Raw genomic sequence first — 25,492 nt, forward strand, 5'->3', positions numbered from 1 at the left:
AGCAATTTCATAAAAGAGAAGGGATAAGAGTCAACCTGCATGGTGTGCAATGGTTAGTATAAAAGACACAAACAGTCCTCCCTTAATGCAACAGCCTTTTCTACTATGCCATGGTGTAACCATAACACACATAAAAAGCAGTTTACTTTACATATCATTGAGTTGTCTTTTTCACTTGGTGTTCTCCATGTATACAGAAAAGTGGTAATTGAGTGTAGAGGAAGGGGGCGCTTAAAAAAAAATATATATATATATATATTATTGTTTATTCTATTTTTACACTTTCCGTTAATTTTATTTTTTTATCAATTTTACCTTGCTGGGAGTATGGTGGGCTATCAAGAAACAATGTTACTTTGCCCTGAAGAAAATTAAGTTTTGTTAATAAATACTGTTGACAACTAAAAAAGGATTTTCTGAGTTGGTTCACAAATCCCATACAGTACCAGGGAAACAGTTTTGTTTGATCACATATCTAATTCCCTCCCATACCAATTGTTATATGCATGCATGCTGCTCAGTCCATCCAAAAAGTGCAGCCGTGCCTTTATGCCTGGAACCATATTACGAGCTCCCTAGTTCACTGTCTCACCTTCAGGGGGCTCCAAGCCCTTGGGTCCAGATGGTTGGAAGCCGCCAAGGGCCCATTCAATCATCTGCTTGTTCTGGAGTTCTATAGATTTGGAGGAATCGGTCTCATCATTTTCAGGGCATGATGGGAAAACCTTCCCGGCTCGAGTGCTGGCCACCTACAAGACACAGAAGTCATGATGTCCTTGAAATGGCATGTCAAATGCAAATGAATCAATGGGCTGGAATGAGTGACATTAAATCTTCAGCTGGTCACATTAAGTATACTGAGGACAACTAATTCCAGAAAAAATAGATTTTAGCACTTTGGTAATTAAAGGGGTTGTAAACCCTTGTGTTTTTTCACCTTAATGCTTTCTATGCATTAAGGTGAAAAACCTTCTGTAGTGCTGCAGCCCCCCAGTGCTCCTGCTTTACGTACCTGAACCCGTTTTTCTTCTCCCTGTGGACGAGCACACCAGCTCTAGCCAGTGTCTTGTGTCCTGTTCGGATAGATTGATAGTAGCACAGCCATTGGCTCCCGCTGCTGTCAATCAAATCCAAGGATGCGGGCACCAGCGCGCGGGGCCGAGTCCTGCTTTCTGTGTCAATAGACACAGAAGCAGGACACAGGAGTGTGCCCGTCTGCACGGGTGTCCACAAAGGAAAGTGCTTCCCTGACGGGGCACTTGAGAAGAGGAGGAGCCAGGGGCGCCATGGAGGGACCCCAGAAGAGGAGTATCGGGGCCACTCTGCATTTTCAACTGCACAGCGGTGGTATGACATGTTTTTTTGTTTTTAAATACTGAACCTTTACAACCCCTTTTAACATTAATTGCAATGTATAACATTGTATGCCAGAGAAAGCCAATCTGTGCTGTGTCAATGGCATGGAAAGCAACAGATTCTCGTTAATGCTCCCTCTCCAGCAGCACCTTTCTTTCCACTCCCCTGCAGCACCATTTAGCTGTTAGGAATGTAGAGAAATATTAAATTTTTCAAGGTACATGGAGCATGTGGCTACCGCTGCTTCCTCTCAAGTGACAGTGCTGGTGCTTAGTCACATGCTGTCACACGGAAGTAGGGAGACCGTTCCTAGTCATATATAAGCTCCAAGAAGAGTGACTTTGAGTTTACACAGGGTTTCCTTTGTTCCATTATTTCCCTCTATGAACCCAATTTTCTTGAAACAGGCATTGGGTGACTACTGGGGAAGACGGTAGTAGGTCAGCACTGAGAAGGACAGTAGTAGGTCATTATAAAGAAGGGAAATAGTGGTTATTGGGTAAAGTAGTGGGTTTGTACAGAGTAGGGCAGTTGTAGGATAGTATCAGGAGTGTGTCAGTATTGGGAAAGATAGTAGTGGGCAAGTATTGGGTAGAGCTGTAGTGCATCAATATTGGGAAGGGCACTAGTGGGTCAGTGTTGCGAAAGGCGGTAGTAGCTCAGTATTGGACAGGACAGTAGTGTATCAGTAGATGGTAGGGCAGTAGTGAGTCAGCATTGGGAAGGGCAGTAGTGAGTCAGCATTGGTAAGGGCAGTAATAGCTCAGTATTGGATAGGACAGTAGTAGCTCAGTATTGGACAGGACAGTAGTAGGTCAGCAGATGGTAGGCCTGCAGTGGGTTATAATTTGGAAGGTCAGTAGTAGCTTTGTATTGGACAGGACAATAGTGTGTCAGTAGATGGTAGGGCTTTAGTATAGAGAAGGGCAGTAGTAGTTCTCCTTACCTGTAGCACCTCATAGATGGCTTTTCTGTACATTGGCTGCTTGCTGTAGGTCGCCTGGTGGAAGGTGTTGGCGAATGAGCTGAGTGGCAGCAATTTCTCCACACACACCTAATTAAACAACGGATTTATAAAAATAAGACACCCTTTACCTTTATGGAATAATGGTGGTCATGTTTACATCATATTTTTTTCAAAGCAAACGTTTTTTTCTTACACTTGTGCATCGAAAACCAATGGACGCACCAATTCACACAGTTTTATGTGATTCTTTTGCATGGTGATACGTCCTCCTTCCGGGAAACAAAACAATGCACAGCTAAACGAGTGAATGGGGGGCAAAGACAAACACAAGGAATGCTACTTCTGACCTACTTCATAAAAAGCCATTTGCTATCCAGTCATGCTAAATCTCTGATTTCAGACTTTCTGAATATAATGACCTCGAAGATTAAAGGGGCAAGTCAGGACACTCAATCTGTATCACTTGCTCTAGGTCAGTAAGTCAGAAAATACGAATCAACTGCAAAACCTTGAAAGTCAGACAAAAAGTGCTCTGGTCAGGAAGGGGGCAAAATTCTTCTCTGGACTCTCTCCAGTTCCAGCACATCCTTCCTGAGGACTGGTGCCCAGAACTGGACAGCGTACTCAAGGTGCGGCTGGACCAGAGTCATGTAGAGTGGGATAATTATTGTTTTATCTCTGGAGTTAATCCCCTTTTTAATGCATGCCAATATTCTGTTAGCTTTGTTTGCAGCAGCTTGGCATTGCATGCTATTGCTGAGCCTATCATCTACTAGGACCCCCAGGTCCTTTTCCATTCACAATTCCCCCAGAGGTTCTCCCCCTAGTGAGTAGATTGCTCTCATATTTTTTCCACCCATATGCATTATTTTACATTTTTCTACATTAAACCTCATTTGCCATGTAGTTGCCCACCCCATTAATTTGTTCAGATCTTCTTGCAAGGTTAACACATGGTGCGGAGAAGTTATTGCCTTGCTTAGCTTAGTATCGTCCACAAATACAGATTAAACTGTTTATCCCATCCCCAGGTCAGTTATAAATAAATTAAATAGGACTGGGCCCAGGTAAGACCCCTGGGGGACCCCAATTTCCACACTGGACAATTCTGAGTACTCCCCATTTATCACTACCCTCTGAACTTGTCCCTGAAGCCAGTTTTCAATTCATGTACTTACCCTATGGTCCATGCTGACAGACAATAGTTTGTACAGTAAACGTTTATGGGGAACTGTATCAAATGCCTTTGCAAAATCCAGATACACCACGTCAACGGGCCTTCCTTTATATAGATGGCTGCTCACTTCCTCATAGGAGGTTAATAGATTGGACGATTCTTCATGAATCCATGCTGATTACTGCTAATGATACTGTTTAATTACTAAAATCTTGTATATAGTCCCTTATCATCCCCTCTAAGAGCTTGAAAACTGTTGACGTAAGGCTAACTGGTCTGTAATTCCCAGGGATGTATCTTGGCCCTTTTTTGAATATTGGTACCACGTTGGCTTTTCTCCAATCAGCTGGTACCATTCCAGTCAGTAGACTGTTCTTAAAAATTAGGAAGAATGGTCTAGCAATTACTTGACTGAGTTCCTTAACCTCCCTGGCGGTATGATTCAGTCTGGAATAAGGTGCTGAAAGCGGTACAATTATTTTGCATGGAAATCTGGCTTTTATTTTGTAGTCCTGTAATTCTTAGGAATAACGCTCTGAAATCTCTTCAAACCAGGGTCTAGCGGACACCCCGGGTATGATAACGTTTATAATATAATAAAGAGTAATAAAAATTATTCAATAATGTAATCAAATCCAAAAAAAAATGAAAAAGGGACATGTTTTGGTTGCTATGGACAATCTCCAAATTCCAAGCAGTAAAAAACAGTATTTATAATATAAAAGTGCATGCAGGGCATTGCACAAACCACTAGGGACAAAGGGGGTGTGTATTTTTTACTACAGCACTGTAATCTGTAAGATTACAGTGCTGTGTGTGTTTTGTGTGTTTTTACATTTTTGAATTTGCCGCCGTTCTCCGCTCCCGTGCGTCGTAACGTCGCAGGGAACGGAGCTCGGCGGCATTCGGCACTGTGAATCGAGCGCAGGACGGCTCGATCACACAGCGCGGCGGACATCGCTGGATCCAGGGGACAAGGTAAGTAACGTTACCTGTGTCCTCCCCTGCATCGAGCGGTGCAAGCCCGAGTCTGGCTCGGGGTTACCGCTATTGTAATGAAATTCCCAACCCGAGCCAGACTCGGGATTACCGCTGAGGAGGTTAAGGACTTTGTTAGCCATGAGGGTGCTTCCTGTGACATATCATGAGGATAAACGCTTCAATTTTTTGTTATGCTGCATACACACGATTGGAATTTTGGCCAGCAAAAGACCGATGAGAGCTTTTCATCGTGAAAATGCGACCGGGTGTATGCTCCATCGGAATTTAGCTGGCCGAATTCCCGCCAGCAAAAATTTGAGAGCATGTTCGGAAATTCCAATTGTGTGTATGCAATTCTGACGCGCAAAAACTCACGCATGCTCAGATTCAACTATGAGATGGAAGCTATTGGCTACTGGGTATTGAACTTCCTTTTTCTAGTCCCGTCGTATGTGTTGTACATCACTGCGTTCTTGACGGTCGGAATTTGGTGTGACCGTGTGTATGCAAGACAGCTTGAACGAAATCCCACCGGAAAAACCATCAGAGCTTTTTCCAACCAAAATTTTGATTGTGTGTGCGCATTACTAAAGCCCCGCGATTCCCTTGTGAAGACTGAGAAGAATAAATTCAATACCTTCACCATCTCTTCATCCTTTGTAACCAGATTCCCTTAATAATTCTTTATGAGGCCAATATGATCTGATCTTTTACTATTTATATACTTAAAGAATTTCTTGGGATTTTTTTTTAACTCTGTTCCGCTATGTGCCTTTCATGTTCTATCTTAGCCGTCCTGACTGCACCCATACAATTCTTATGCCGGTAGCATTCTTTGTTAAGTTGGAATGCTGATGATGATCCCTCAGCCTTGTATTTTTGAAGGGCTTCTTCTTTTTTTTTATATGCATTTTTACATATACGTTATGATTATGTCAGATTTTTGATGCTCAAAGCGTTACAATGTTTTGCATGGAAATTTGGCGTTTTATATTGTAGGCCTGTAATTCTTAGGAATAACACACTTAAATCTGTCCAAACAAGAGTCTAGTAGACATGCCAGGTATGATAAAGTGTGAAACATGAAATCATAAATTATAATATCATAAATAACTATAAATAATTATAACTAATAATAATATAATAATAATAAAAATTATTCAATAATGTAATAAAATCAAAAACACCGAAATTTTCTCAGTTGCAGAATTGTCGCCATCATTACTTTCAGTGTTTGATGACGGATTTCCCCACGAATCAGTATCGCTCAATTCTGCAAGTGATTCTAATTTATTATCGCTGTTTTCTAGCTGGTGTAAAACCACTTTTGATGTAAAGGGACGATTTTTGATTGCTATGGACAATCTCCAGTTTCCAGGCAGAAAGAACAGTATTTATAATATAAAAATGCATGCAGGGCACTGAAAAAACCACTAGGGACAAAAGGGATGTGAAATAATTTGATACAGTTATGTAATCTGTAAGATTACAGTGTACTGTATGTATTGTGTGTTTTTAACTTTTTGAATTTGGTGCCGTGCTCCGTTTCCATGCATTGCAACGCTTGCAGGGAACGGAGCCCAGCACTGTGATGAATCGAGTGCGGCTCGTACACACAGCGGGGAGACATTGCAGGATCCTGGGGACAAGTTAAGTAACTTTGCCTGGATCCTGCGATGCGATCCCGAGTGTGGCTCCTACACACAGGCACTGTGATGAATCGAGTGCGGCTCGTACACACAGCGGGGAGACATCGCAGGATCCTGGGGACAAGGTAAGTAACTTTGCCTGTATCCTGTGATGCGATCCCGAGTGTGGCTCGGGGTTATCGCTTTTGGTACTGAAAATTCACCTCGAGCCACACTCGGGAATACCACTAAGGAGGTTAAAACACCCAGGACTTTTATTAGCGCTTTTAAATTTATTTCCCATTGGGATGCACTGGCTAATACCCTTATTTAATATGCTCTTAAGATACACCCATTTTTCCTCCGTATTCTTTGTTCCTGGGATTTTATACCATTTAATACCTTCTACCAAGGAGTGTAGTTTATGGAAGTTGGCTCTTTTGAAATTCAGAGTCTTTGTATTCCCCTTATGTTTTCTATTTGTGCGATTGATATTGAAACAAATTGACCTGTGGTGGCTGTTTCCTAAATTGCCCCCTATTTCTATATCCACGATCAGGTCTATATTGTTAGTAATCAGTAGGTCTAGTAACGCCTTATTTATTACATTTGATATAATTCCTGTTTGAACAGTGGTGCCCCCTCACACAAAAATCTTCATGACAAGAACATACACAAGCAGTGCCCTCCTTCCTTAGCGGACATAAGTGTTGCTTGCCACATACCATCAATCTAGGCCCCACTAGTCTGTCACAGAACTACTTACCACAGAGAACTTGCCGTCTCCAAACCACATGACCCAGCGGGTACCCTCTGCCGCTCGGCTTCTTCCGGTCATCCACCAAGAAACTATTCGGCCGGGCCACCATGAGAAGCCACGCAGCTTGCCCCAGACCAGCTCCCCAATGCCAAAGCCTCGGCCATCCTAGAAAACAAGAGGCACAAGATCAGCAATATTCACTTTCCAATATTACATCAGAAATACGGCTGGTAGATCAATACTTACTCGTTCAGGCAGTCTTGTAACTCATACACCTTTGAAAGAAGGGCTTACTTGTTATTAATATTGTATTTTTATATGCTACTCTTTTGTCACTTCAAATTTTATTGTATGTTATCAATAAATATATCTTTTACTCAACACCTGGTCTGCCTTTAAAAATCCAGAGGGGTTATAACGTGCCTTGACCACTAGGGTTCTTCTTTTGTCTGAAAGAAGGGTGACTCCAATATTGAGTGCTTGCAGCTCCGTGACTACCTGTGCTACTTCCCTAAAGATGGGTTGCAGGCAGTTAGACTTAAAGGGGTTGTAAAGCTTAATTTTTTATTTTCTAAATAGGTTCCTTTAAGATAGTGCATTGTTGGTTCACTTACCTTTTCCTTCGATTGCCCTTCTAAATGTTTTTTTTCTTTGTCTGAATCTCTCACTTCCTGTTTCTCCTCAGTAAACTTCACACCATCATTCGAGCGGTGTTTAATCAGCCAGAACAGATTACTGAGGAGGAACAGGAAGTGAGAAATTCAAGCAAAGAAAACAAAGAAAAAAAAAATTTAGAAGGGAAATCGAAGGGAAAGGTAAGTGAACCAACACTAGCTTAAAGGAACCTATTTAGAAAATAAAAAACAAACCTTTACAACCCCTTTAAGCCTAGTACACACTATCAGATTAGAAGAAAATAATGGCAAGTCTGTTTTAAAGGGAACCTGTCGTAAACCTGGATGTTTCAAACTAAGCCTGTGATAATTATCTCACAAGCAGACATAATCTGTAGTGAAAACCATATATCAAAAGAAATATCAGGTCATCTAAAGGTACAGGCAGCTGAGGTTACATGTAAATCTCCTGTAAAAGTTGAACTTGACATCACCCACATTTAGAGCATTTTTAATGGTCCTTAACGGTGGGCCACACTGATCAATTAGAAGCTCAAAATGTCAGGGGAGAGGGGCAGAGCTGGACCAACACCTATCTGTATGTGAGACACTGCAATCAGCGCTCCAGGTGAATAGCTGAGATATTATAAAATCAGACAAACTTTTACTAAGAGTCCAACCTCCTAAGGACAGGGCTAATAATCTAGAGCAGGGGTCTACAAACTTTTCAAAGGGCCAGTTTATTGTCCTTCAGACTTTAGGAGGGCCAGATTGTGGTGAGCGGGGGCAGAAAAAGTCCCGGGCCTGACATCAGTGAGAATAAATATGGCCGTAGGATTGGTAGTCAATAGGAGGAGGAGTAGTGCCCTTATTAGTAGGAGAAATAGTATCCCATTATTGGTATCAGTAGAAGAAATAGTGCCCCATTGTTGGTGTCAGTGGAAGGAATAGTGCCTCATATCGGTGGGAGGAATAGTGCCCCAAGGGCTGAATAAAGGCTAGCAAAGGGCCACCGTTTGGAGACCCCTGCTCTGGAGATCTGCTGTGTTCCCCAATGTACAGAAAATATGCAGGATAAACCACATAGAGACCAAGGCCAGCCATAAACAGAGCAATTTTCTTTCCTGCAACCATAAAACACAGTCAGTGTTGATGGGGGAATCCCTACCGTGGAGCCATTGTGCTCTCCTGGAAAGGTAGAAGTGGAAGCTGCCCCCCTGGGAGAAAACAGCGATTACTGCTATAACAGTCGCTAGCAATAATCACATGTAAAATCCAACAGATTGGTTGTATTTAAAGAGGAGTTCCCCTGGGAAAAAAAACATAGAAGTCAGCAGTTACAAATACTGTAGCTGCTGACTTTTACTTAATGGACACTTACCTGTCCAGGGAGCATGCAATGTCGGCACCCCAGCTGATCTTCAGATCGGCTGTCGAGTGCAGCCACTGCCATTCCTGGTAGGGGAACCCGGCAGTGAAGCCTTTCAGCTTCATGACCGGTTCCCTACTGTGCATGTGCGAAGTGCACTGCGCTTTCTGATTGTGTCAGGGCTGGGCTCAGCCCTCCCTTCTCAGAGCTTCTCAGCTGTCGGTTAATTGCCAGCTCCAATCTTTTCCACAGTGACTCACCTGATGATGATATCCTGTTTTGTCAGTCCTGCTGGTTACTTACTCTGTTCAGTTCAGTCCCTCTCTGCCTTTGCCTTGGTCAACAGATCCAGATACTCTCTCCTGTGTACCTGTTGAAGACTTGCTTGGCTTGCGTTCCTTCAGGTTCTTGATCCTGCTTGCTGTTCCACTACGCTAACTTTCCAGTTTTCTGATTTCCTAACCTGTCTTGAAGTACGCTGATCTCTGGCTCCCTGATGTCCTGGCTTTTCTGACTATCCGTTATGGTCACCGAACTCTGCCTATGGTTTGACTACGTTGCTCTGTTTACCTTTTACCATTATTATTATTAAACAAGTGTGATTTTAACTGCACTTCTGTCTCGGTCTGATTAATGGTTTTTGACAGTAGGCGAATGCCATGAATTCAGAAGATGCAGTCAATCCACTTGTAGGTAATATTTTTTCTAGGTTGGATGAGCAAGATCACCGTATGGATCAGTTTGCCTTAGCATTACAGACGCTCCTGAATCGCACGGCTCACCTGAAATCTCCCACTGTGGCTGCTCCGGTACAACCTGTGTCGCAGGCCATCCCTGCTGCTGCTCCAGTCTCTGTGCAGCCACCCGCCTCGAGTATTACCTCTATAAGAGGTATGTCTGGTTCTGTGCCGCTTCCCCAGAGATTTGGGGGCAATCCAGTTCAATGCAGAGGGTTTCTCAATCAGGTTGAAATATACTTCGAGATGCTGCCCCAGGCATTTCCCACAGACAGAAGCAAAGTAGGTTTTGTGGTATCTGTGCTTTCTGCGAGAACCTTGGCCTGGGCAAGCCCTCTATGGGAAACGCAAAAACCTGTTGTCTTGAGTTACCCAGAGTTTGTGGCTTTCTTTAACCACTTACAGACCGGACCATTTTGCTGGTCAAAGACCAGACCACTTTTAGCGATTCGGCACTGTGTAGCTTTAACTGACAATTGTGCGGTCGTGCAACATGGCTCCCAAACAAAATTTACGTCCTTTTTTTCCCCACAAATAGAGCTTTCTTTTGGTGGTATTTGATCACCCTTGCGGTTTTTATTTTTTGCTCTATAAACAAAAATAGAGCGACAATTTTGAAAAAAACGCATTCTTTTTTACTTTTTGTTATAATAAATATCCCCCAATAATATATATATATAAAAAAAAAATTCCCTCAGTTTAGGCCGATACGTATTCTTCTACATATTTTTGGTAAAAAAAATCGCAATAAGCGATTATTGATTGGTTTGCGCAAAAGTTATAGCGTTTACAAAATAGGGATAGTTTTACGGCATTTTTATTAATAATTTTTTATTATTTATTTTTTACTAGTAATGGTGGCGATCAGCGATTTTTATTGCGATTTTTTTTATTGCGACATTGCGGCGGACACATCGGACATTTTTGGGACCATTGTCATTTATACAGTATTCACTGCTATATAAATGCAGTGATTCCTGTGTAAATGACACTGGCAGTGAATGGGGTTAACCAGTGGGTGGCAGTGTAGGGGTTAAGTGTTCCTAGGGGTGTGTTACTAACTGTTGGGGGCTGGGCTTTCATTTAGTGAACACTGATCTCTGCTCCAATCACATGGAGCAGAGATCAGCGTCACTAGTTGCTAGGCAGAATGGGGAAATGCTGTTTACACAGCATTTCCTCCATTCAGCCCCCTGTGAGATGATCGCGGGTATGCCCACAGCGATTGAGTCCACGGGACCCGCGACCTGACTCACGGTGGTCCCGACCAGCACGCGAGCGCGCTGCCGGCGGCGCGCTCGTGATGGCAGGACGGCATTGAAGATTCCTGTACGCCAATATGCCTGCCCGTGCCATTCTGCCGACGTACATCGGCGTGCGCCGGTCGGGAACCGGTTAAAAGGCTATTTGACATTCCCACATGCTACGCTTCTGATGCCAAGTGCCTCATGTCCATTAAACAGAGTACGAGAACTGTTGTCGATTACGCCATTGAATTCCGTACTCTGGCAGCAAAGATTGAGTGGAGGCCCCCGTGGCTGCTTTTCCTCATGTGCTCTCAGATACCATCAAAGATGAGATAGCAGCTGAGATTTATCCACTGAGCTGGAGAAGTTGATAGCATTTGCCATCCTCATTGACTCCAGACTCAGAAAAAATCTCTCTTTTAAGGAGCGCTTGCAGGAAGCCTCCTGTACATTTGTCTCCTAGCTTTGCAGTTCCACCCTTGCCTCCCTCAACTCTCATTCCTACTGGTACCGAGCCGGTCAGTGAAGATGCAACCGATTTAACACCTTGGTGTCCCGTCCTCACCCAGTACAGGTTGAGAACCATGAGAATTATAAAGTACAGTCCATTGTTTACTCCCGTATGTTCCCTGGGCGCATGCAGTACCTGGTATATTGGAAAGGGTACGGTTCCGGAGGAACGCGCTTGAGTCTTACCCTTGGACGTACATGCCCCTGTCCTCCTCCATGCTTTCCATAGATGTTTTCCCCTCAAACCTGGTGGTCCTCCGAGGGGGAGGGGCCATTGAGGAGGGGGTACTGTCAAGGCTGGGCTCAGCCCTCCCTTCTCAGAGCAGGCCACTCAGCTGTCGGTTAATTGCCAGCTCCAATCTTTTTCACAGTGACTCATCTGATGATGATATCCTGTTCCTCAGTCCGGCTGGTTATTTAAGGTGTTCAGTTCAGTTGCCTTCACCTTTGTCAACACATCCAGAGACTCTCCTGTGTACCTGTTGACTTGCTTGGCTGACGTCCCTTCTGGTTCCTCAGCCTGCTTGCTGTTCCATTACACTGATTCTCCAGTTTCCTGATTTCCTGGCCTGTCCTGAAGTATGCTGATCTTTGGCTTCCTGATGTCTTGGCTTTCCTGACTAACCGTTCTGGCTACCAAACTCTGGCTATAATTTGACTACGTTGCTCTGTTTACCTTTTACCATTATTATTAAACAAGTGTGAGTTTAACTGCACTTCTGTCTCGCTCTGATTCATGGTTTCTGACACTTTGGCCCGGTGGCAGAGGAAGGAGGGCTGAACTTCTGAATGACGGCGTCGCGGCCCCGTATTCTGGAAGTGGGGAGGGGTACCTGTCAAAAACAGGTCCCTGTTCCCCCCTCCCCCCTGAAAGGTGCCAAATGTGACAATGGAGGGGGGGAGGAAGCAAACGGAGTTCCACTTTTGGATGGAACTCCGCTTTAAGTTGATTGATAAATAAATTGTATACATTCAATCTGCCCATGCATGGTTCGAATCTTGGATTTTAGTTCCTGCCAAACCGGCCGAGATTCGAACCGTCTATAGCCAGCTGTGGTAAACTTAATTATGAAGCTTTTTAATAGGTGTCCAGAGCTAATGTGACAGAGGTCTGCAGTAATACTAAATGAACAAGGAAAAAAAATTACAGGATAAGACACATACAGACTGTACTGTATTCATTTATTCTGTGAAAACAACCAGTCTGAAGCTGCACATACATTGCACGATATTAGCTCTCTTGGTGGCCCTGACTGTTGCTTCCTGCCCAACATCAGTCTACTGAAAAAGTGAAGAATTGGTAGCCAAACAGCAGCAACATCCTATCACATGCAGCCGCTGTTTGGGTAATTTCAATGCCAGTGAGGCGTCTGTCAAAATACAACAGGAGATACACTATATTGTCAAAAGTATTAGGCCGCCTACCTTTACACGCACACGAACTTTAATGGCATCCCAGTCTTAGCCCTTGTACACACGGTCAGAGATTCCGACAACCAAATCTGTCGGATTTTGTCCGAAACTGTTGCATACACACGGTCGGACAAAGTTGTCGGAAAATCCGACGTGATGACGTTATTTCGTTACGATGGGACTACGTTCAGGCTAGTAGCCAATAGCTTTGGTGTAGGAATTTGATCTGAGCATGCGTGGCACTTTGTCCGATCGGAATTCTCTACACATGATCGGAGTATGTCCGATCGGAGTATTTTGTAGAAAAATTTTACCAACAAGTTGGAAAACTTGGCCTGTCGGATACTCCAATGGAAACAGTCCGATGTAGACCACACACAGTCGGAATATTCGACAAAACGGTCCGATCGGACACATTCCGTCGGAATCTCCGACTGTGTGTACAAGGGCTAAGTCTGTAGGGTTTAATATTCAGTTGGTCCACCATTTGCAGATTTACTAGCTTTAACTCTTCTGGGAAGGCTGTCCACAAGGTTTAGGAGTGTGTCTATGGGAATGTTTGACCATTCTTCCAGAAGCACATTTGTGAGGTCAGGTACTGATGTTGGACGTGAAGGTCTGGCTCGCAGTCTCCGCTCGAATTCATCCCAAAGGTGTTCTATTAGATTGAGGTCAGGACTCTGTGCAGGCCAGTCAAGTTCCTACACCTCAAACTCATTCATCCATGTCTTTATGGACCTTCTTTGTGCACTGGTACGCAGTCATGTTGGAACAGGGAGGGGCCATCCACAAACTGTTCCCACAAAGTTGGGAGCATGAAATTGTCCAAAATATCTTGGTATGTTGACACCTTAAGAGTTCCCTTCAGTGGAACTAACGGGCCAAGCCCAACCCCCAAAAAACAATACCACACCATAATTCCCCCTAGACCAAATTATTTGGGGGGGTGGCCCAATATTTTTGGCAATATAGTGTGGATGAGCGAGTTTCGGGTGGAGGAACCTGACTGGCCTGCACAGAGTCCTGACCTCAATCCGATAGAACACCTTTGGGATTAGAGTGGAGACTGAGAGCCAGGCCTTCTCGTCCAACATCAGTGCCTGACCTCACAAATGCGTTCTGGAAGAATGGTCAAACATTCCCATAGACACACTCCTAAACCTTGTGGCGGGCCTTCCCAGTGGAGTTTTGAAGCTGTTATAGCTGCAAAGGGTGGACCAACTCAATATTAAACCCTAATTATCCTGGGAGCCTGTGTATCTAAACTATGGTTGCTCTAACATACATTGATCATGACAAGCTATTCATCAAAGTCTACATTTAGAGGGCTGCAACCAAGAATCTTTAGATCCTTCCTGCGGTTGTAAATGCTGCACGAAAGAGGGTGAGCGAATAATTGCAGCTGACAGATTTGTACTCTGTACAAATGAACCAGTGACACAGCTGTTCGCATGCAAGGGCCCTTTCACACCAGTTCATTGAAAAGTAAAAGTGTTTTTGATACTGTTTCTGGTTGCTGATTTCCAGCATGCACCTGTGAAACATGGCTATATGACTCAAAAAGAGCACAAAAAACCCAACTACAGTGCATTTTTGATGCATTGTTCATTGATTTTTAACTTCATCCCATCATAATTCACAATTAACAATGAATTAATTCCACATTAACTTACTAAAGCCCCGTACACACGAGAGGACTTATGTCCGACAGACTTCCGAAGGAGTTCTGCCGGAGTTCCGACAGAGTTCTGACGGACTTTTCGACTGAGCGGACTTGGCCACACACAATCACACTAAACTCCGACGGATTCGAACGTGATGACGTACGACTGGACTCGAATAAGGAAGTTCATAGCCAGTAGCCAATAGCTGCCCTAGCGTCGGTTTTAGTCCGTCGGAATAGCATACACACGAGCGAATTTTTCGGAGGGACCGGGTACGGCGGAGTTCCGTCGGAAAAATTTGAAGCATGTTCCATATTCTAAAGTCCGTCAGACTTTGGTGAATCAAAAGTCCGTTGCAGCCCACACACGATCGAATAGTCTGACGGAATCAGTCCGTCGGACTTTGGATGTTGAAAAGTCCGCTCGTGTGTACGGGGCATAACAGTGACTTCTCCAACCCACCTCAGCTCAATGACTGGACCTTAACTGAATACATGGACTCCATCCCACCATAGCTGAATGACAATGACTCCATCTCACCTTAGCTCAATGACAATGACTCCAACCCACCTTAGCTTAATGACAATGACTCCAACCCACCTTAGCTTAATGACAATGACTCCAACCCACCTTAGCTTAATGACAATGACTCCAACCCACCTTAGCTTAATGACAATGACTCCATCCCACCTTAGCACAATGACTCCAACCCACCTTAGCTTAATGACAATGACTCCATCCCACCTTAGCTCAATGACAATGACTCCAACCCACCTTAGCTTAATGACAATGACTCCATCCCACCTTAGCTCAATGACAATGACTCCAACCCACCTTAGTTTAATGACAATCCCACCTTAGCTCAATGACTCCATCTCAACTTAGCTTAATGACTCCATCTCACCTTAGCACACTATCAATGACTCCATCTCACCTTATCTCAATAACAATGACTCCATCCCACCTTAGGTCAATGACAATGACCCTATTCCACTTTAGCTCAATGACAATGACTTCATGCCACCTTAGCTCAATGACAATAACCCCATCCCAGCTTAGCTCAATGAATCCACCCCACCTTAGCTCAATGACAATGACTCCATCCCACCTTAGCTCAATGACTATGACTCCATCCCACCTTAGCTCAATGACTATGACTCCATCCCACCTTAGCTCAATGACTATGACTCCATCCCACCTTAGCTCAATGACAATGACTCCATCCCACCTTAGCTCAATGACTATGACTCCATCCCACCTTAGCTCAATGACTCCATCTCACCTTAGCTTAATGACTCCAAAGTACCATCTCAACTTAGCTTACTAACAATGACTCCATCTCACTAACAATGTCTCCATCCCACCTTAGCTCAATGACAATAACTCCATTCCACTTCGCTCACAAACAATGACTCTGTCTCACCTTGGCTCAATGACTCCATTTCACCTTAGGTCGCTAACAAAGACTCCATCCCATCTTAGCTCAATGACAAAAACGTCATTCCGCCTTGCTCACTAACAATGACTCCATCTCACCTTAGCTCAATGACAATAACTCCATTCCACCTTAGCCCAATGACTCCATTTCACCTTAGGTCACTAACAATGACTCCATCTCACCTTAGCTCAATGACAATAACTTCATCCCACCTTAGCTCCCTAACAATGACTCCATCCCACCTTAGGTCAATGGCTCCATTTCACCTTAGCTCACGAACAATGACTCCATCCCACCTTAGCTCACGAACAATGACTCCATCCCACCTTATCTCAATGACTCCATTCCATTCCACCTTAGCTCACTAACAGTGACTCCATCCCACCTCAGCTCAATGACTCCATCTCACCTTAGGTCACTAACAATGACTCCATCCCACCTTATCTCAATGACTCCATTCCATTCCACCTTAGCTCACTAACAGTGACTCCATCCCACCTCAGCTGAATGACTCCATCTCACCTTAGCTCACTAACGATGACTCCATCCCACCTTAGCTCAATGACAATAACTCCATTCCACCTTAGCTCACTAACAATGACTCCATTCCACCTTAGTTCAATGAGAATGACTCCATGTCACCTTAGGTCACTAACAATGACTCCATTCCACCTTAGCTTATGAACAGCAATTACTCCATTCTACCTTAGCTCCATAACTAGGCAGAGCTGTTAATACAGGTCAAATACAAAAATCAAACTATAAAACTTTGCACATACTATTACAAGGTAACATAATTTTTAAGCAATACAAATTGCCCTGACATTTTACCCCACTTCATACCTCATACTCTGCTTCATCATCAGCTGATTTAGAGGCAGTCTTGTCTCCAGCTTCAGCAACAGCAGGCTCAGGAGTGGTGGCCACAGTGGGGGAGGCCGGATCTGTGGGCTGCTGGGAGGGTGGTGGGGTGGGCTCTTCTTCTTTCTGAGGTTCTCTGGACACCGTTTCCTCCATGGCGTTTATGACAGCCACCAGCTGTTGCTTCTTTTCAGCCTGGAGAAAAAAAAAATGCACATCAGTGAGGGAACTGTGAGGTGCCAATGCAGACTAAGCAATTATATTATTATAGTTCTAGGTTTACAAATAACTACACATTGACCACCACAATACGATTATAATGTAGTTATTACCAATAGTGTGCCCATCCATTGAAAAGTAGACTCATAGAAAAGAAAAAAAAAACAGTATTCTATAGGGGTAAAAGTGAAGTTTACACCCGTCTGGGGGAGGTAAGTCTATGGTTGTTGGAAGAAAAGGCTGCGGGGAGGGTGTATTTTGTTCTCAATTCAGCTAATTATTTCTGTTTTTATTGATGTTTAAATTAATAAATTGCACCATGTATTTATTACTGCAACCCTGTATCAAATGGTAGAGGATAGTCAGCGCGGAACAAATTCCAGAGGGTAGTATTGGGGCATTAGTGGAAGGTTAACTAAAACACCTCAAACTGAAGTACAGCAACAAGTCCTATTTACAACCTCAGAACACCCAATAAGGAGATAGTATTCAACCAGTGTAAACTACGTGGCATGTTCACCAATGAGAGAACTAGATGAGAGAACTAGAGCTGTTGTTGAACGAGGAGGATTTCCATTTTCAAGGAATTTCAGAGGTTCAACAGCTCTCATGATTGGCTGGCAACCATTCGAGGATATTTCCTATATCACAGGGATAGAGTGGGTAAAAAAGGGGAGGGGTATGCCTGTCTATCAAAAATGATGTACAAGTGAATGTGAGAGACAACACCACTAATGGAGCAAGGGAGGAGGTGGAATCCTTATGGGTATAGCTACAAAGGGAGGAAACTAAGGGGAAAGTAATACTGGGAGTATGCTATAGGCCCCCTAACCAGAGGGTGGAGGCGGACCTCCTATCACAATCTGGATTAGCAGCAAGGATGGGAAGTGTCGTTGTAATGGGGAATTTTAATTATCCAGACACAGACTGAGTGGAAGGAACCGTGCATTCATCAAAGGTTCGCCAGTTCTTAAATGTCTTGCAGGACAATTTCATGGGTCAGATGGTAAATGCACCAACTAGAAACAAAGCTTTACTAGACTTACTGATTACCAACAATACAGATCTGATCACGGATGTGGACATATGTGGTAATTTAGGAAACAGCGATCATAGGTCAATTTGTTTCAGTATAAATCACAAAAATAGGAAACATAAGGGGAATACAAAGACACTGAATTTCAAAAGAGCCAACTTCCCTAAACTACGATCCTTGCTAGAAGATACTAAATGGGAAAAAATCTTAGGAAACAATAAGAGGAATAACGGGCATGCTTTAAGATCATATTAAATAAGGGTATTAGCAAGTGCATCCCAATGGGAAATAACTTTAAAAGAGCTGACAAAAGTCCTCGGTGGCTTAACTCCAACGTAGGAATGCATATAAAAGCAAAGGAGAAGGTCTTCAAAAAATACAAGGCTGAGGGATCATCATCAGCATCCAACTTCACAAAGAATACAACAAGAAATCTAAGGGTGCAGTCAGAGCGGCTAAGATAGAACACGACAGGCACATAGCGGAGGAGAGTAAAGAAAATCCCAAGAAATTCTTTAAGTACATAAATAGTAAAAAAGGGAGGTCAGATCATATTGGTCCCATAAAGAATGATGAAGGGAATCTGGTTACTAAGGATGGAGAGATGGCAAAGGTATTGAATTTATTCTTCTCCTCAGTCTTCGCGAGGGAATCAGGTGGTTACAGTAACCAAAACTGCAATGTTTATCATCATGACACGTCACAGGAAGCACCCTCATGGCTAACAGAGGACAGAATTAGAATTGAAAAACGTAATAAGTCACCAGGACTGAATGGCTTGCACCCGAGGATCCTTAAGGAACTCAGTCAAGTAATTGCCAGACCATTGCTCCTAATTTTTACGAACAGTCTACTGACTGGAATGGTACCAGCTGATTGGAGAAAAGCAAATGTAGCACCAATATTTAAATAAGGGACAAGATACATCCCTGGGAATTACAGACCAGTTAGCCCAACATCAATTGTATGCAAGCTCTTGGACTATACACAAGAGTTTAGCAATGACAACAGTATCTATAGCAGTAATCAGAATGGACTCATGAAAAATCGTTCTTGCCAAACCAATTAACCTTCTATGAGGAGGTGAGCTGCTATCTAGATAAAGGAAGGCCCGTAGACGTGGTGTATCTGTATTTTGCAAAAGCAGAGGGTAGTGATAAATGGGGAATACTCTGAATGGTCCGGGGTGGAAAGTGGGGTCCCCCAGGGTTCTGTCCTGAGACCAATCCTATTTAATTTATTTATAAACGACCTGGAGGATGGGATAAACAGTCTCTGTATTTGCAGATGGTACTAAGCTAAGCAGTGCAATAACTTCTTTGTAGGATGTGAAAACTTTGCAACAAAATCTGAACAAATTAATGGGGTGAGCAATAACATGGCAAATAAGGTTTAATGTAGAAAAAAAAAAAAAATAATGCATTTGGGTGGCAAAAATCTGAATGCAATCTAGTCACTAGGGGGAGAGCCTCTGGGGGAATCTAGGATGGAAAAGGACCTGGGGATCCTCGTAGATGATAGGCTCAGCAATGGCATGGAATGTCAAGCTGCTGCAAGCAAAGCAAACAGAATATTGGAATGCGTTAAAAAGGGGATTAACTCCAGAGATAAAATCATAATTCTCCCACTCTAAAAGACTCTGGTCTGGCCGCACCTGGAGTACGCTGTCCAGTTCTGGGCACCAGTCCTCAGGAAGGATGTGCTGGAACTGGAGAGAATCCAGAGAAGGGCAACAAAACTAATAAAGGGACTGGAGCACATTAGTTATGAGGAAAGGTTATGAACACTAAACTTATTTTCTCTGGAGAAGAGACGCTTGGGAGGGGATATGATTTCAATTTACAAATACCGTACTGGTGACCCCACAATAAGTATATAACTTTTCCGCGAAAGAGAATTTAATATGATCAGTTATATCACCAGCCATTTAATAGCTTGGTAGTAGTAACAGTTTGGGGAAGGCCCTTTACTTTTCCAGGATGCACAAATCCAGCTCCATAAGGACACGGTATGAATTTGGTGTGGAGGAACGCAAGTGTCCTTCACAAAGCCTCAACCTTATCAAACGTTTTTGAGATGAATTGGAATGTTATTTGTCTTCTCATTAAACATCAGTTGAGGAACTGATAGAAGGGGAGGTGCTCCCCAAAATGTGTTTCCAATTCCTATGATTGTGAAGCAGTCCAATGGGTCCAAGGTCAGACTCCATCCTGTCAGCTCGAGAGCGGCATCCAGGCAGAGGAGGCACCTGTCGGAGTAAGAGACGTCGATTCACTCCCTCCCTGAGAGTGGTGGTTCGCTGGACCGACTATGTGATCCAACTAATGCTGATTATCACTGCTTTTCTTGTGAGTGCAATTCCATTTATGTGTATTTCAATAAATCACTTTTTATACTACACTATGAGACTTTACCTGCACCACTGTTGTATGAATGACTTTCAGATTTCACACAGGAATATCCCCACTGTGATCTCAGTTGGCTTCATTTGATCTCCCAGTTAGTGTCAGCTGTCTTGCTGTTTAGTACTGGGCCGATTCTCCAAGATTGATTTGATTTTATCTGATGGTGTATGCAATGGTTTTATGATTGACTTTTTCGTTGATCTATTTGTCCATCTATTCCAATCACGCTGTTATATTAGGAAGGTAATACATTCCATATACTTCTGGAGGGCTATTTGAGTGTGGAGCGCCTCATAATTTTTTCTCTGTTTGAAGTCTTCATCCAACATCAGTACCTGACCTCACAAATGCTCTATTGAACTAAGGCCTCTTGCACATGATACTGCTGTTTGAGCATCTAGTTTTTCCGACATTTTTCGTGTATGTATTTTTGCGCATATGCGTTTGCGCAATTTTCGCAAAAACGTCCTCTCGCGGTTTTGCTTTGCACAATATGCAAATGAGCATTTGCAGACATGAGGCATAAATTACTGACCAAAAAAATTAAGATTTTTCAATTTTTTTTGTACTGAAGAATGCACGGCTCTTGTTTACGCACATAGGCACATTAAAATTAACCACTTGTCTACAGGGCACTTTAACCCCCTTTCCTGCCCAGGGCAATTTTCAGCAATGTCACATTTTGAATGACAATTGCGTGGCAATGCTACACTGCAACCATGTGAAATTGTTATAATTTTCTTTACACAAATAGAGCACTCTTTTGGTGGTATTTAATCACTGCTGGGTTTTTTATTTTTTACTAAAAAGACCGAAAACTTTGAAAAAAAACAAACGTTTTTTTTTTTTTACTTTGTCAGTAAATTTGTTAAATAAGTAATTTTTTTCCTTCATTGATAGGCTACACTGATGGGGTGCCACTTATGAGCACTGATGAAGCAGCAATTATGGGCACTGATTAGGTGACACTGATAAGGGGACACTAATATGCCACACTTATGGGCACTAATAGGCAGTACTGATGGGCACTGATAGGTGGCACTAATGGGCAGCAGTGAAAGCCAGCAATGACTAGCAACACTAATGGGCACTGATTGGTGGCACTGATTGCTGGCACTTTATTGTAATCAGGGCACCTATGATCAGTGCCCTGATTACATACCTAGATGTGCCCTGTGAAGTGATACCGCTGATCGGCTCTCCTCGCCACACACTCAATCAGTGAGAGGCAATGAGAGCCGATTACCGGCATTTGAGATGAGAGCTGATTACCGGAATTTCTGTTTTTGCATGTGAGCGGCTGTGACATGATGCGGCTGTGACCGGCTGCCGGTCTTTACAGAGATCGGGTCACCCTGTGTCCTAGCAACATGGCACGGCCGCGATGCCTGCCCCTGGGGATGCGCGAGCGCCCGTTCTGGGACAGCGTCCCAGAATGAGAGCCGCAATGCCCCTCTGTTATTTGATGGTGGGCGGGCGGCAAGCAGTTAATGGACTGTATTTTAGCTCAGTAAAGAAATAAGCTGTACCAAGCTTTTTCAAGCTGCAGTGTGCAAGAGGCCTAAAGAGCACAAATTGCCACAGATGCACTCCAAAATCCTATGGAAAGACTTCTCAGAAGGGTGGGGAGTACATATTTCTGCCAATGCTTTTGAATTGGAATGTCTATCAAGCTCATACACATGTGATGGTCAAGTGTCCACAGCCCTTTGGCTATGTATAGTATTACTGCAAGACCTCATAAGTGCAAACTTTACTAGCTGGCTGGCATTATTACGCTGGGACTTCTAGTTCCTCAGCAGAAGCAAACAGGAGTAAGAGCAACAGCGAATATCAGAGCAGGGGTCATTCCCAGCTGCATAGTTGGAGCGTCCAGCGGTATGCCACCAAGAATACCAGCTCATTTTGGGTTCTGAAGCCTGTTAGATACAATATTTATCTATTATTCATAGTTGGACACTAGGTTTAATATACACGAGAGTTAAGTAGGGTACACAGTATAAGAAAATCAGACGAGTGATCACCCGGTTTCCTGCGATTGTTCGCAGCTGGTCGAACCTGAGGGTGCTACTTATTGTACAAATAATTCACACGGCAGCCTTTAATAAACTGCAAAAAGAAATATAAGCAATGCCCTAAAACATGAAAAAACAAAACAAAAAAACTGAAATAAGCTCCTGTCAGTCGTAGTAGGCCCAGAAAGTCAGGTAACTGTCTAATAACAGAGCAGCTCACATGTGCTAATTATATATTCAGGTTCCAACACGCAGCACCCCTTCAGGCCACACTGTCTGCCTAATTCCGAAGGAGCTGCCAGAAATCCCAACCTTCCCCTCTCCCTAAATGGAGGAGGAGGGGAACCTTTTACCTTTAATATACACAAAGACCTTTCAAACAATTGTGATTTACAGGGCTACACTATAGCTACACACATACTGGCACAAAAATGGGGAAACATTACCCCAAACTCCAGGGAGGAAAGAGCGCTCCTGCGGCGTTCTTTGGCCATCATATTGCACCAACCAAAATGCTGCCTAATGCCGTGTACACATGGTTGGAATTTCGGCCAGCAAAAGACCGATGAGAGCTTTTCATCGGAAAATGCGACCGCATGTATGCTCCATCGGAATTTAGCTGGCCAAATTCCCGCCAGCAAAAATTTGAGAGCATGTTCTCAATTTTCCTGATGGGAAAACTTTCTATCGGAAATTTCGATCGTGTGTATGCAATTCCGACGTGCAAAAACTCACGCATGCTCAGATTCAACTACAAGATGGAAACTATTGGCTACTAGGTAGAACTTCCTTTTTCTAGTCCTGTCGTATGTGTTGAACGTCACCGCGTTCTTGGTGGTTGGAATTTGGTGTGACCGTGTGTATGCAAGACAGCTTCAGCGGAATTCTGTCGGGAAAACCATCAGACCTTTTTCCGTCCATAATTTCGATCGTGTGTACGTGGCATAAGGCAGGCAATACATTAGTAATTTTTTTTTTCGTTCAGAGGGTTGAATTAAACAAAAAGACCCGATTCCTCCAACTATATAATCAAGGTGGATAAGGGAATCCTTTATGCTGAGTTATTGTACCTGTACTACTATTCCCTGCTGTCAGAATACACTGATCAGTGCTGGAAGCTAAAGCAAGCAGCACAAATTGATCGGGAAAAACCCGACAGAGTCTGTAAACCAGACGAATTTCAATCTATGTATGGCTGGCTTAAGACATTCAAGTCCTTCTAGGCAAATTGATGACCCCTTGTCCTCAATCGAGTTTCCCACAGCATCATGGCCAAACTGATCAATAAATTGAATTCTGGATATTTAGAGCCAGTGGGGATACATGGCTAAATCTAAACTCTTATTAAACATAAAACATTACATTTATAGTAGTTCAACCCTGCTACTAAAGCTACTAGTAATTGCTAGGAGTAGCAACTAATTGCTCAAAAGAATAAATAGCTCTCTATAGAGTGAACTAAACAAGTAGTAGTAGCACTAGCAGTAGCACAGTGATTCTCAACCAGGATTCTGTGGCACCCTAGGGTTCCTCCAGAGGTTGCCAGGGGTTCCTTCAGCATTGGGCAATTTCTGCCTCTCAGGTAAGTTCCCACTCACACCATTGATCTTTTTAGCTCTCTGTAAGGAAGTAATTCTCCCCACTGACCATCACATTAATGTAGCATGAGTTTAAAATTTCTAATTTTTAGAAGGGGTTCCCCGAGACCAGAGACCTATTTCAAGGGTTCCTCTGTGTTGAAAAGGTTGAGAAAGGCTGCAGTAGCATCCTGAAGCATTAAACTGCCCATGATTGGAGCATTGTGCGATTACGTAAGACCAGGGATGCGCAAATTATATCGCCCAACGCCCAGGACATGCAGTTATTATGCAGACATGTGTCCACTCTCCTCCCTCCTTCTAACCAGCAGCAACCGCTATACTAGTCCCTGGCCCACAGATGGACAAGAGGAGCCCAGGATACATAGCGGGATGGGGCACACAGGGTGTGTGCAGCATTCGGGTGGCAGCCCAGAAGCCAGGGTGAATTTTTTTGTTGCCATTGAGATCTGGCGACTGGGGTTTGTCGAGACCTGCTATAGGTTGTAAGCTCTCAGGAGCAGGACCCTCCTAACCCGCTTGTCTTGCATTGTGTTGTAACTGTACAGTCTGCCTTTATAATGTAACGCTCTGCAAAAACTGTTGGTGCTATATAAATTCTGCATAATAATAGTTGAGAGCCATTTGCTTTATCAGTTTAACGATCAACTACCAACCCCAGAGATTAATGCCTGGTGATTTTAGTTGCAGGACTGACCTACTAAAATATCTAGTGAGGCTCCAGTCTTACGCGGTTCAAGTGGTCCAATCTTTCAGTGACCTTTTGGTCTCATAACACTTCTGAAGTTGCTCCTATTCATATGGAGGCGTATGTTGGCTAGACCTGAAAAGTAACTGCAATGATCCTGAACCAAAGCCCCCTCACCCTAAGTGTAAAAATGAACCTTTAACCTTTGACTTTAACTCAAACTCAACCTGACCCTCAACCATTAACCAACCCTAAACTTTAGTCCTTAAGATGACCCTTACAGAGAATCTAAACCTCAATCTTAACATTGAAAGAAAAAAAGACAATTATCATTAAAAGAATACTATCGTGCCAACCACAGTACTCCCATGACATTTTACAGCAATAAAATGGCAAAATGAGGGCTCCACAGGACATCCTCCCATCTACACCAAGAAATTCAGCCAGCCCATCAATGCTGGGTTCACTCTGAGGCCTTTTAGAAACTGTAAGGGACCCCTTTAAATTCTGTTGCAAAGCAAGGCAATGCTAAACAAGAACAGTGGGTTTTTGAGACAGATTTACTAAAGTAACAGCTTGGTTCATAAATACCTTCCTCAGTACTTCATCACTTCTTAAACACTTGCTGACCAGCCGCCGTCATACAGCGGCAACTTGGCATGATCCCGCGTAGCTGTACGTCAATTCTTTTAATCAGGATAGCAGGCACGGCAGGGGTGCGAGCGATAGCGAGCGCTATGACTGGAGCACCCCTCCCCCTCTTCATTACCTCTTATTAGTGGCCACCAGTGCATAGGAGGAATCCCTTC

The 25,492-nt window shown here is 43.5% G+C and overlaps 1 protein-coding gene across 6 annotated transcripts in view; it reads right to left on the reverse strand.

The window, feature by feature from the left end:
- The window catches only part of DNMT3A (DNA methyltransferase 3 alpha), a 346,591-nt gene that overhangs the window by 57,397 nt on the left and 263,702 nt on the right, over positions 1–25,492 (reverse strand). For all 6 annotated transcript variants that reach the window (XM_077489110.1, XM_077489109.1, XM_077489107.1 and 3 more), the window contains 4 exons: positions 16,705–16,917; positions 6,876–7,034; positions 2,303–2,410; positions 593–749 (listed from right to left, as the gene is read on the reverse strand). In XM_077489110.1, the coding sequence (XP_077345236.1) occupies positions 593–749; positions 2,303–2,410; positions 6,876–7,034; positions 16,705–16,917 (637 nt within the window). The remainder of the gene's footprint in view (positions 1–592; positions 750–2,302; positions 2,411–6,875; positions 7,035–16,704; positions 16,918–25,492) is intronic.

The sequence above is a fragment of the Lithobates pipiens genome, unplaced genomic scaffold (genome assembly GCF_037356315.1).
Source record: "Lithobates pipiens isolate NorthernLeopardFrog02 unplaced genomic scaffold, aLitPip1_a1.2 Scaffold_18, whole genome shotgun sequence".
NCBI lineage: Eukaryota > Metazoa > Chordata > Amphibia > Anura > Ranidae > Lithobates > Lithobates pipiens.